This window comes from Aplysia californica, unplaced genomic scaffold (assembly GCF_000002075.1).
Source record: "Aplysia californica isolate F4 #8 unplaced genomic scaffold, AplCal3.0 scaffold00440, whole genome shotgun sequence".
NCBI classification, from domain to species: Eukaryota; Metazoa; Mollusca; class Gastropoda; order Aplysiida; family Aplysiidae; genus Aplysia; species Aplysia californica.
In genome coordinates, this window is record NW_004797710.1 from 374,826 (window position 1) to 387,420 (window position 12,595).

At 43.2% G+C, this 12,595-nt stretch overlaps 1 protein-coding gene across 1 annotated transcript in view; it reads right to left on the reverse strand.

The window, feature by feature from the left end:
• Nucleotides 1-12,595, reverse strand: part of LOC101848679 (low-density lipoprotein receptor-related protein 2) — a gene marked incomplete in the record, with an annotated part of 87,528 nt that overhangs the window by 30,732 nt on the left and 44,201 nt on the right. The window contains 13 exon segments of the mRNA XM_035971461.1: nt 96-183; nt 1,411-1,580; nt 2,576-2,707; nt 3,715-3,819; nt 4,177-4,323; nt 4,831-4,953; nt 5,599-5,715; nt 6,158-6,293; nt 7,516-7,640; nt 8,619-8,851; nt 9,474-9,632; nt 10,053-10,236; nt 11,108-11,240. Coding sequence (XP_035827354.1) covers nt 96-183; nt 1,411-1,580; nt 2,576-2,707; nt 3,715-3,819; nt 4,177-4,323; nt 4,831-4,953; nt 5,599-5,715; nt 6,158-6,293; nt 7,516-7,640; nt 8,619-8,851; nt 9,474-9,632; nt 10,053-10,236; nt 11,108-11,240 — 1,852 coding nt within the window.

The window sequence follows — 12,595 nt, forward strand, 5'->3', positions numbered from 1 at the left end:
TCTCTCTCTCTCTCTCTCTCTCTCTCTCTCTCTCTCTCTCTCTCTTTCTCTCTCTCCCTCCCCTCCCTCTCCCGATCACAGTAAAACCAACTCACTGCAGTCATCAGGCTCATCAGACATGTCTCCACAGTCGTTGTCATGGTCACACTTGAACCTCGCCGAGATACAGATGCCGTTGCCACACTGCGCCAACAGAGAGAAATGTGATTACTGACTCTGTTGGTATCTTTCTTCATATATATAATATCCATTTTTGAATGTTGATAAAAACTGTCTTTATTCTGCCTAACCCATTACAAAAATTCCGTCCAGAAAGAGTAAAAATGAAGTTTTTATTAATTTTCTCTAAATTAAATTGTGAACCTTCGATGCAGCGAAATTCTGATGTCTGTTGTGTAATGGTTATCCTTTTGGCCGTTGCAAATGACGACACACTCACCTGGAATTATTGATGTGACATACAGGTGTGACTACATACTCATCTTGACTTGGTCTGGCATACAAAAGTGACGACATTCTCTTATGGAATTATTGATGTTACGTACGAAAGTGACGACACACTAATCTGGACTTATTCTGATATGCAAAAAGGACAACACACTCACCTGAAACTGGTGTGACATACAGGCGTTACAACACTCACCTGGAATTGATGTTACATACAACAGTAACGACACACTCACCTGGTATTGATGTGACATACAAAAAGGATGACACACTCACCTGGAATTATTGGTGTGACATACAAATAGAATGACACACTCCCCTGAAACTGGTGTGACGTACAGGTGTGACAACACTCACCAGAAACTGGTGCGACGTACAGGTGTGACGACACGCTCACATGGAATTGATGTGACATACAGGTGTGACAACACTCACCTGAAACTGGTGTAACATACAATAGGGACGACACACCCACCTGAAACTATTGGTGTGACATACAGGGTGTGACGGCTCACAAACTCACATGGAATTGATGTGACATACAGGTGTGACTACATACACATCTAGACTTGGTCTGACTTACAAAACTGACGACATTCTCATCTGGGATTATTGACGAGAAGTATGAAAGTGACGACATACTAATCTGGACTTATTCTGATATGCAAAAGTTACGACACACTTACCTGAAACTGGTGTGACATACAGGTGTTACAACACTCACCTGGAATTGATGTTACATACAACAGTAACGACACACTCACCTGGTATTGGTGTGACATACAAAAAGGATGACACACTCACCTGGAATTATTGGTGTGACATACAAAAAGAATGACACACTCCCCTGAAACTGGTGTGACATACAGGTGTGACAACACTCACCTGAAACTGGTGTTACATACAGGTGTGACAACACTCACCTGAAACTGGTTTAACATTCAGGTGTGACGACACACTCACCTGGAATTGGTGTGACATACAGGTGCGCGGCGGGCACGTCTGTGTCTCGTCCTCGCCGTTCCGACAGTTCCTGATGCCGTCACACACACGGGACAGCGGGATGCACGGGTAGGTACCCTGCTGCTTGTTCGACTCACACGTGAACGTGTCTGGGGGGCACGTGCGGTCATCTGGGGGTTGAAAAAAGGAAAAGGGGAGGTGGGCGGTGGTTTGGTGAAACAGAAAAATAAGGAATGATTTATAATGATTATCTTTTGGTTCAATAAATAAAAGGCTTTGTTTTTTTGTGGGTATTCGTAAATCGGGAATTCGTAAAAATAACCCCCAATTAATTTTTCACGAACACTAAAATTTGGTAGAATAAAAAGCTAGTCCATTAATCATTGTAGGTCCCCGTTCATGCAGTAGGGTGCACAAAGGTATACAGATAATATAAAATGATGTTTTTCTATGAAAAGAAGCTACCACCCCTGCCCCAACATATACAATAAGAAAAAAGAAAACTCTCCACTCTAATACTACAGAGAGCTGAAGAAAAGACAGAGAAAGTATGAGAATAAGTTACCGTCATTAGTGGGACGTTTAGTACACAGTGCTAAGGACGCAACCGAAATTATTCACCGAAGTAGAATCACCCTAATCTACCCAGTGCAAAAGATACAGGAAAGTAGTGAATTGGCCTTGTAGGTTTTACGCCTCTATCAACACTATTAGGCAATTTAAGAGGCAGTACATCCGAGTTTAACGTCTATCCAAAAGGACTGAATCAAAAAGGAAATTCGTGCAAAGCGCCTTTCCCAAGGACAAAAAAACGTCGGACCAAGTTGAGGCTCGAACACCCTCACACACCCATAACCTCACGATTACGAGCCCAGTAGTCTAATCACTAGACAGCCGGCGCCACGTCAAAAAGACTGTGGTCGCTTTTAAGGACAAACGGGCAAACCCAGATTCCGGTGGTTTCCAGAAATCTTTATCAACACCAAAAGTGGGCATTGCCCTACCTATGGGAGAAGTTTGGTTTCATTGGTGTGTATATGTGTGTGGTTATAGAGAACAGTGTCCTTGTTTTTTAAAGAAACTGTACACGGGGCAAAAACTTCATCTTCGATTTTCTCAAAACAGCGTTTTTTTTCGGGACAGCCCCCTTGTGCTTATCACTCACTGCAGTTTCTCTCGTCTGCCTCGTCCGAGTCGTCGCCACAGTCGTCTTCCCCGTCACACACCCATCGCTGGGACACACAGCGGCCGTTGTCGCACGAGAACTGGTCTGTCTGGCAGGTCCGGTTGAAGGATGCTGAAGGACAGTAAAGTGAGGCTATAAAGGGGGACAGTTAATTCATTTTGTGTTTGTTTTTTCGTGTTGTTGTATTTTGTAAATGTGTGTGTTTGGATGTTTGTTTGTTTTTCGTTGTTGTGGGGGGGGGGGGGGGTTGGTTCTTTTTGTTGTGGTGGTGAGAGGTTGTTGTTTTGTTGGGGGGTTTGTTGGGGAGGGGGGTGTTTTATTTGGTTGTTTTTGTTTGTTGCTGTGGGGTTTTTATTGGTGGGGGGGGGATGTTGCTTTCTAGGTATAGGTTTTATGAGGCTCGCAACTGCATCAGATCAAAAGACAGCCAGCTAATAGAAACTGTCTTGTTCAGAGTAATTTCAAGAAGATATTGAACTCAAAGTTAAAGTTACCCAGCTTGTCTTTTCTCTTCTATTCTGGACCCAGTTTTCAGTCTAAAATCCTTAAGAAAAAAAATAGTTAGCTCGAATGGTGGTACAAAGAGCGTCCCATAGAAAGTATCTTTTCTCGACGAATTACAGACTGAATCCAATCAACTACATTCTCTCTCTCTCTCTCTCTCTCTCTCTCTCTCTCCCTCTCTCTCTCTCTCTCTCTCTCTCTCTCTCTCTCTCTCTCCCTCTCTCTCTCTCTCTCTCTGTCTCTCTCTTTGTCTGTCTCTCTCTCACTCTCTCTCATTCTCTCTCTCTCTCTCACCCTCTCTCTCTCTCACCCTCTCTCTCATTCTCTCTCTCTCTCTGTCTCTCTGTCTCTCTGTCTCTCTGTCTCTCTCTCTCTCTCTCTCTCTCTCTCTCTCTCTCTCTCTCTCTCTCTCTTCTGGTGCTGTGTGTCATAAACGGTCAGCGATACCGACAGCACGTAGGAACTCAACACTTTCCCGGGGGTCCTTAAAAAGAGCTGAAAGTGGGTTACTGAAATGTCCCAGCAGACGGGTTCTGGACCGATAGTTGGCGGGACATATCAGGAACACAAGGTCCATAATCAACTACATTTGCCACTATGATGAGCTGACTTACAGCATGTGGTGGTCGACTCGTCCTCGCCAAAGCCACAGTCGTCGTCTCCGTCACACTGCCAGCTGCCCGGGATACACTTGTGACTCTGGGAGCACTGGAAGTCACCTGGTCGGGGAAGGGGGGGGGGGGGGCGTAGAAGACGCAATAGAAAACACACAGAAGATACAAACAAGACACATAGTAAAAGAGACACATAGAAGAAATAAGGAAGATATATTATGTGTGTAGAAAATACAGAAGTGACATGTCACTATCACCAAGGCCAATTATAACTATATTGATAATAATAATAATGATGATAGTAATAATACAGGTAATAGTAATAGTAATGATGATGATGATAATGATAATAATAATAATAATATGATAATAATAATAAGAATAATAATAATAATAATAATAATAATATTAATAATAATAATAATAATAATAATAAAGCCACCACAAAGGCGAATGACCCACCAGGCGCGCACGAAACCATGTTACAGTAGAAAGGATTCTCGTCGCTGTTATCGCCGCAGTCGTTGTCCCCATCACACATGTAGCGGCGGATGATGCAGATGTTGGTGGTCGGGCACTTCACCTGGTTCGGAGGGCACGTTCGTGGAGCTGGAAGACGAACAAAAAAGAACAACAAAGTTGGTCAGTGTGTGGAGAAGAATCACAGAAATCGATGTACAGAAAAGTGGGAAGACATGGATTAACATCAAGAGGCTAGCCCAGGATAGAGAAAGGTGGAAAGTGTTTGTCCGTGGCCTATACCCTGGAGCAGGGTGAGAAAGGCAATGATGGTCAGTGTGTCAGTTGCGTTATTTTGTTAACTCTTTGTCAACGTATTGGACACAAACGTCCGATCAGCTGCAGACCAAAGCCATTGATGCAGCACATTTCCAACAATTATATACAAATCAGAAATACGAACTTGCTCTCTTTTTATAACATGCATGTCGTTGCCTGACTGTTTTATGTTTCAACTAAAGAAAACAGTTGCAGTATCTGTAGGATTAAGGTTATACGTTAGCATCTATTCATAAGCCAAAGAGTAATAATCTTCATTTTCCAAGTCTCCGGGGTATGGGGGGGGGGGGATAATATGACCGTTGAGTGAACACTCACGGCAGTTGAGCTCGTCCGTGCGATTCCCGTCCCTGCAGTTATCAATGCCGTTACATCTCTGCGAGGCCTCGATACACCGAAAGTTGTTACAAGTGAACTGATCTGGTCCACATGTGGGGTAATCTGAAATGAAGAGAGCATTTTGTGGACTTCTTTTACAGGCAAAATGGATTTAGTCAACACATTTTTTTCTTTTCACATTTAAAAAGGTGTATCTGTAGTGAGTGATTGGTAAGTAGTTATTCATACATTAAGTACTGCGTTCCTGATTTCTTTTAAATATTAAAGGGGCTAAACAAAAATCCAGTTTTGCACAGCTTGATTGTTTTATTATTTTATAGGAGATACATGGATACAATTTTTATAGTATTTCGATCACACTGTGTTCACAACAGTCAACATATCAGGTAAGTATATTTCATTCTAGACAGAACTCGAAACAACAAATCCGAGTTCTCAAAGAAATTATCCACAATGAGGTCATACAAGAACTGTGATTCATTTTGAAAGCATTAAATTTGGACAAGGCGAACCATTAGCTTTTTGGTGTCAAGTCAAGCCGCTCCCTAAATTAACAGCAGTACATTGAAAGGACTGCAAAACACATACAATATTGTTTTGGGTTTGTTTTTGTTGTTGTTGTTGTTGTTGTTGTTGTTGTTGTTGTTGTTGTAATAAGTGCTTCGCTGAAATCCGTTACAAAAGCCGCCTTTAGCAGCTGCTCTGAAAGCCTTACAAAACTGACGAGTAAAATGTAAAGCCACTCACCACAGTCGTCTTCATCCGAGTTGTCCCTGCAGTCGTTGTCAAAGTCACAGCGATAACGGAGTGGGATGCAGCGCCCGTTCTGACAACTGAAGTACTTCGGGTCGCACGTGTGTAGGGCTGGTCGTGTGGGGGGAGGGGGGTAGACAGACAGTTGTAACTGTTACAAGCACCCAGGTTTAATATGAATTTTGTACAGTGTATGTACCACGTCTAGGCAGATAACCTAACATTAGTCTCATACCTTTTGAGCTGATTTTTCCTAGGGTCAAGTCGAAAAGACAAACAAAACAGTATAATATGAATCCACCATCATATAGGCTTACATAGATACGTTAAAGACCGAAAAATAAATCGGTGGGCAGGCAGTGAGAGAAGCAAACTATTCAGAGCTAGATTCTAGATTGATTGAGGCTAAGAAAAATTGTCTGTGGGACGCTTATTACTATGTAATACGAATACACCATCAGAAGCACAAGATTTTTGATTCTAAGATCACATACCCCACCCTTTCCTCCCGACATCCAGCATCTTTTTGTTCTGTTGTCAGGTCTGTACTCACCACACAAATTTGGCTCTTCGTCCGAGCCGTCTCCACAGTCATTGTCTAGATCGCAGACCCAGCGTTCCCGCAGACAGCGGCCGTTACGACAGACAAACTGCTCGGGGGAACATGTGTTGTTGCTGGGAATACACGCCTGCCGTGGGAAAAATGTAAAATGGCATAAGTTAAACCCCTGTAGCAATACTGTTACGTCATTCAAGAAGCAGAACCTCCCTGGGAAGGTGTCAAATAGAAAATTCGTATAAAGTGCCTTTCCGAAGGACACAACGTAGGACCGTGCTGAGGCTCGAACCTCTGAACCCGCAATCTCACACTTTTGGGTCCGGCAGCCTAACCACTAGGATACCAAGACCCCTGCCTACCATGGTCTCCAGATTGGGGAGAAACAAGGTGTTCCCCTCCCCCCCCCCCCAAAAAAAATATATAAATAAATAAAACCACCATTTCCTTTGACACAATTTAGACAATTCATTAAGTAGGCTGCTTTGACCGGGCCATCCTTAACTGAGTGGCAAACAACAGTCCAACAGACAGGCTGATATACCCACTTTGAAAAACTTCCCTCTCGGGAATGGAACACACATCTTCTGCTTGCTACAACGAGGAGTATTTTTTCACCACTGACGCCGGAGAAGACAAGAGACAGATCAGGCACTATGATAGTCTTCACGCGCCAAAGGACTATTTTTGTGAACTCTAAAGACTCGAAGAAAAAGAAAACTTTTGGAATTTGGGATTTGTTCAGCCCCGCTATACGTGACTTCACTTCCGGCAGGGGCGAACACTGAAAGCAGAGAGCCGTGAATACTTCTAGCATAGCATCAACCTCGAGAGGGCCGTGTTGGGGATTCGAACAAGAGTCGCTCACAGTCCAGAATTCTACAAACAGTACATAAATCTCACATTCTCTTTCTAGCAGGGCGAAAAAAGGGATAAAAGTAAAGTATACCCCCCCCACACACACACACACACACTCCCACATGACTTGGCTCATCACGATGACCACGTCTTGCTATTTCCAGTTCCTGTAAGACATAGATGCAATCCCGCCGTGACATTTACGGTGGCCCTGGGTGTTGCATACTTGGTCAGCTAGGTTTTTTTTATATTTGTTAATAATACTAATAATAATTTACATTGCGCGTTTCCATTTTCTAAATAATGTTCAATACCCATTACTTTCATAAAGATACCACATTTTAAAAATTAATTGACATGTGTGTACGTAAATCATAAAACAATGCATAATATTTGTACATATACATATATATATATGAGAAAATAAGTCCCACAGTGAGGGGGTGGGTAAACTTTACTACTTTTACGGCATAATTAAAACAAGAGCGGCAACAAACCTTGCCACCATTTCCGATCTCAAGTCCGCTGTCCTGATCACAGGTGCACTCCACCGTCCCCTCCGGCCCGGGGTGACAGCTGTGGCTGCAGCCACCGTTGAAAACTGCGCAAGGGTTGTTGCTACCTGCGTGGTGAAGAGAGGCAGGTGGGAAGTGTTTTACCCTATCCGTACGTCGTGTTTTACTATCGTATCCATATGACGTGGGGAACTCTGTGCCACCACTTTCCAAAGAGGAAATTACTCGTTAATCCGATCCGTACGCTTTGCATAGCAGTCTGTCAAAATGATTTTTTTAAAGAAATACTGAAAGTTCCAAAGAGATCTTCGAACTAGAAGTATTCTAAAATGAGGATAATTTACCCCAGGGGTACAACACGACCCTAGGGCGTACGGATAGGGTTAAGTGCTCGCAACTGCAAAAGGTCTTATGAGCGCTTGGGACACAACAAACATAATGTTCAGTTTGGCCGAATTTTTTTATTTTGCCAGGGTTGTGGCTGAAGCCTACTCTTCGATTTCAGGACGTATGAGTCTGTATGCTTATGTTGTGTGCGTGCGTGCGCGTGTTTATGTGAGTGTGTGTGTGTGTGTGTGTGTGTGTGTGTGTGTGTGTGTGTGTGTGTTTATGTGTGTATTTGTGTATTTGTGCGTGAGAAAGAAAGAGAGAAAGAGAGAGAGAGGGGGGGGGGTAGATGAGTTGATGAATGAGTGAGAGTTTTTTTTCCACTGAAGAGGAGCGATAGATTAGTGACGCACTGATGCGCAAAGGGCTTGACATAATGTCACCATATGAATGTGTGCGTTTGTGTGCGCGTGTGTGCATGAGTGTGTGTGTGTGTGTGTGTGTGTGTGTATGTGTGTGCGTGTGTGTGTTTGTGTGTGAGAGTGCGTGTGTGTAGTAGAATGTGCGTAGACGAATGTGTGTATGTATGTGTGTGTGTGTTTGTTTGTTTGTTTGTGAGCACGGACACTAAAAATTAAGAGTACAACATCCTCTCCTCCAACACAACATCGACATCCTTGCCACATATGCCCAGTCGGTTAGAAAAACAAAACAAAACATAAATGACCCCCGAAACAGGTCTTTGATCTTGAACTCACATTTTTGCTTCTCCTGCGAGTACACAGTGACGCCCATGGGCCGTGTGGAGAGTCCTTGAACCAACATCTTCATGTTGGCCCCTGTGTGTTTCTCTGCCCTGTAGATGCCTCTGAGGGTCCAGTCTGTCCAGTAGATGTAGAAGCCAAACACGGTCAGCGAGAAAGGGTGGACAGTGGTCTCCACGATCACTTCGCGGTAGTTTCCATCCAAGCCTGCTCGCTCTATGCGGTCCCTGGGAGACAGGTGAAGCAAGAGTTGGGTATGAGGGTTGGGATATGGGGAGATGTGACGGATGGGGGTACTGTAGGATGGGACGAGATGACATGGAATAATAATCGAAATGAAGTGAAATGGCGTGAGAGGGGAAGAGGTGAGGTGAAACAGGAAGAGGTGAGATGAAACAGGAAGAGGTGAAGTGAAACGGGATGAGGTGAGGTGAGGCGAATTGAGAAGAGGTCAAATAAGCCGAGATGAGTTTAGACAAAAAATAGATGGCATGAGGTGCTTTGAGTAGAGGCAGGTCCGGATGTGGTAAATATAGAGATGATTCTGTGGGATAGAAGTGTGTGTGAGGGAGTGGGGGGAGGGAGGGGGTGGTAAGACGATACAAAATGAGATGAGGTAAAAATTAGTTGAGGTGAGATGGACTCGTATTTTGATAGTGGTAAGTACATGAAGAATCCAACATTCAAACAACAACACCAAACTGACGATCCTGGAGAACGACCCATTTTCTTAAATTATATGAATGTAGTGAACAGGCAAACGCGTACTTCAAGGTAAGATTAACTTCGCTCTTGAGATAGATAAACAAGTCTTGCTAATTTGTTCTATCTTTCCTAAAATGTCCTTACTTCTGTGCATCAGCCCAATAGATTTTCTCCTCCTCAAAGTCGATGGTGAGTCCGTTAGGCCAGCCCAAGTCTGTGGAGACGATGGCTTGTCTTTGGTTACCTGCCATTGTGGCCCGCTCTATCTTTGGGGTCCGACCCCAGTCCGACCAGTAGATGTACCTACAGAGGGAACAGAATAACGGTGTAGTTTAGCATATGTATGTGTGTACCTGCGCGAGCGTGTGCCTATGTGTGCATGTGCGTGTGTGTTCTTGTGTTTGAGTGTGTGAAAGAGGGAGATAGAAAAAGAGAGTGAGTGGGAATGTATGTGAGTGCGTGCGTGTGTGTATGTGTGTGGAAACATAATTATTATGGACACAGACAGACAAACAAACAGACAAACAAACAGACATACAGATAGACAGACAGACAGGCAAACACACAGACAGATATACAGACAACAGACACATAGACAGACAGTCTTGATATGGCACAGAAATAATTAAACGAATGAACAGACGCATTACATGGCCAATTACACAAACTGTTACTGGCGAGTATATATTATAACCAGACAGCTGGAGACGAGGAGACACTTACCCTTTGCAAGGGTCCAGTGCCAGGGCCCGGGGACTTTGCACCATGGCGATCACCACTTTGTTGGTGAGGTTCACATTGATGCTGTAGATCCGGTTGCGGAAAAGGTCAGCCCAATACAGCTTCTTGCCCACCCAGTCGAAAGCGATGCCCTCCACTGAGGTGACGTCATGGACGTAGCCGGGGGCTGAACAAACAGAGACGTCAGGTTAAGGAGGTGGATTATATTATGTTCATATTGGAGATGAATGAGTGCGCGCGCGTGTGTGTATGTGTGTGTGTGTATGTGTGTGTTTGTGTTTGTGTGTGTGCGCGCGCGCGCGCGCGCGTGTGTGTGTGTGTGTGTGTGTGTGTGTGTGTGTGTGTGTGTGTGTGTGTGCATAATATGTTTGTATGTACCGGGGGAGGGAGGAGGGGGAAGGGGTAAGGTGCGTGCATATTATGCTTCTGAATACACGCATGATTGTCTTCATGCAAGTTATGGGGGAAAGGTGGAAAAATGGCTTGTATAGAGGTACAGAGAGAGCTATGTGTGGGTGGGGGAGAGGGCCAGAAGGCTGCAAGATAGACTCAGGGACAAATTAGGTTTCTTTAAGGTTGAAAAGATATTCTTGAGAGGGGAAAGATGTGCAAAAGCGGAAAACGATGTGCGACAGAACAACAAGGAGAGTATTGCCGCTGAAGAAAAAGTATGCAAATTGAAGAGAGTATGGGAGAATAAGAGAAAAAATGTAAAAGAGTGAGCAAGCAAGAAGTATCAGGAAATGAGCTAAAAATAAGAGCGAGAAAGAGAGAGAGGGGGGGGTAGAGAAAAGAGAGAAAGAGAAAGATAGAGAAAGGAGGAAGGTACGGACTGTAGGAAAAAAAAGTAAAACAAAATGATTGTGTAACGGAAAGGCAGATTTGATCAATTCGAGCTATGCCCAGCAAGAAAATTTTTTAAGTTAGCACAAAATCAACACTTGAGACTACAGGAAACGAGAAAACTACCGAGAACAAATTAGTTGTTAAAGATGAAAAACAACCCAGAAGCGACAGCAAAAGGCGAAAACACTTACTGGCGTTCATGCTGGGCGCCATGAGATCTTCCACTAGAGTGGATCCTTTTCTCACCCGGCTGATCTTCTTTGAGTTGACCTGGCTGAAGTAGATGTAGTGGTCGTGGGCGTCGTAATCAACAGCTACTGCGCCCTGAAAACAACGTATAACGCAGGTAGATGGTAGTTCTATTCTCTTTATCTCTGTAACTATATTATAGCTACCAAAAGTTTTTCTGGGGTTTCGGCCTCAAAGATGGTAAAAAGAAAAGATATACTTCGCAAAAATGGCGTTGCAGGGTAATTATCTAGTATCTGAATAGAATTGGTTGTTGAATTATTAAAACTCAGCAAATATTTGAATTGAGCTTAACACTTTACACTGTTCAAAAGGTAGTTCAGACGATAGTTTATTTGGTGTTATAAATATAAATGGAGAAGAAGGACCAGAGAATGAAATTAATGAGGCTAACATTAATTTACTCGCCGTTCAAGTTAGTAAAGAAGTGAGATATTATAATCACTCATAGCCGTCTGTTGACTGAAAAAGAACCCGACAACAAAACATTTCAGTCTTGGGACAAATTATGATATATTAACCCTTTTATAGAGCATTGTTATCTCTTTTGTTAACTCTTGCATGATGATGGACACGATACATTTTGCAGAGCGCACTTTTTTATCGCGATCTTGGCTTTGAGATGCCTAACCATCTTGAAAATCTCAAGCATTGTTTTTTCCACTTTTCAGAGTCTGGAATGCGGGAGACTCCTAAATCTGTGCGGTGGCCTGGAAAAGCTAGGCGGAAGACACGCGGTCGTTGATCCGAAAGACATAACATTATCGGTTCGTATCAAATTTGAACAATTATCGATTTCATAATTTTCATTCTTTTTTTCTGTCGGAAAATTATAATAGCAATACTTACTAATGAACCTATCGTTATTTCAAAATATTTGGGGGGGGGGGTGCTCTTCTCTCACTTCAAAGCGGGTGGTTGGAGGGCGCTGCTGATATGTTCTACTTCTTCACTTTCCCTCTGTTGGTTCTGTCTGTTTGTCTTACTTGTTCCCAGCATAATGTTACCATTATTGTGTTGGTGTGCGTCTCTTTACTCAAACAAAACATACAAACGACAAAACAAAAAAACCCAACAAATCTGACATTCAACCTTCAAGACAAGAGTAAAGACAGAGAAATGATACACGTATAACTAATGACATAACAAAGTGGTTTATGACAAACAAAACAGCGAATTGGTGTTGGATTTCTACATTAATACCAAGCACACAAAAAATAGACTACTTTGAGCCCAAGCGTACTGTGTAGAATATTGAGGTACGGTAATTTAAAATTTAAACTATGGCATGAAGGGAAGTGAAAGGGCTTGCTTATGGCAACGTCAGTTTCAAATGTGAAAAATGGCAATGTGCCCGGTTTTCGAAGGTCACCACACATTTTGTCCTGCTCTCTGATACTTGCACCTTTCTCCTCTTCCTCCTCCTCCTC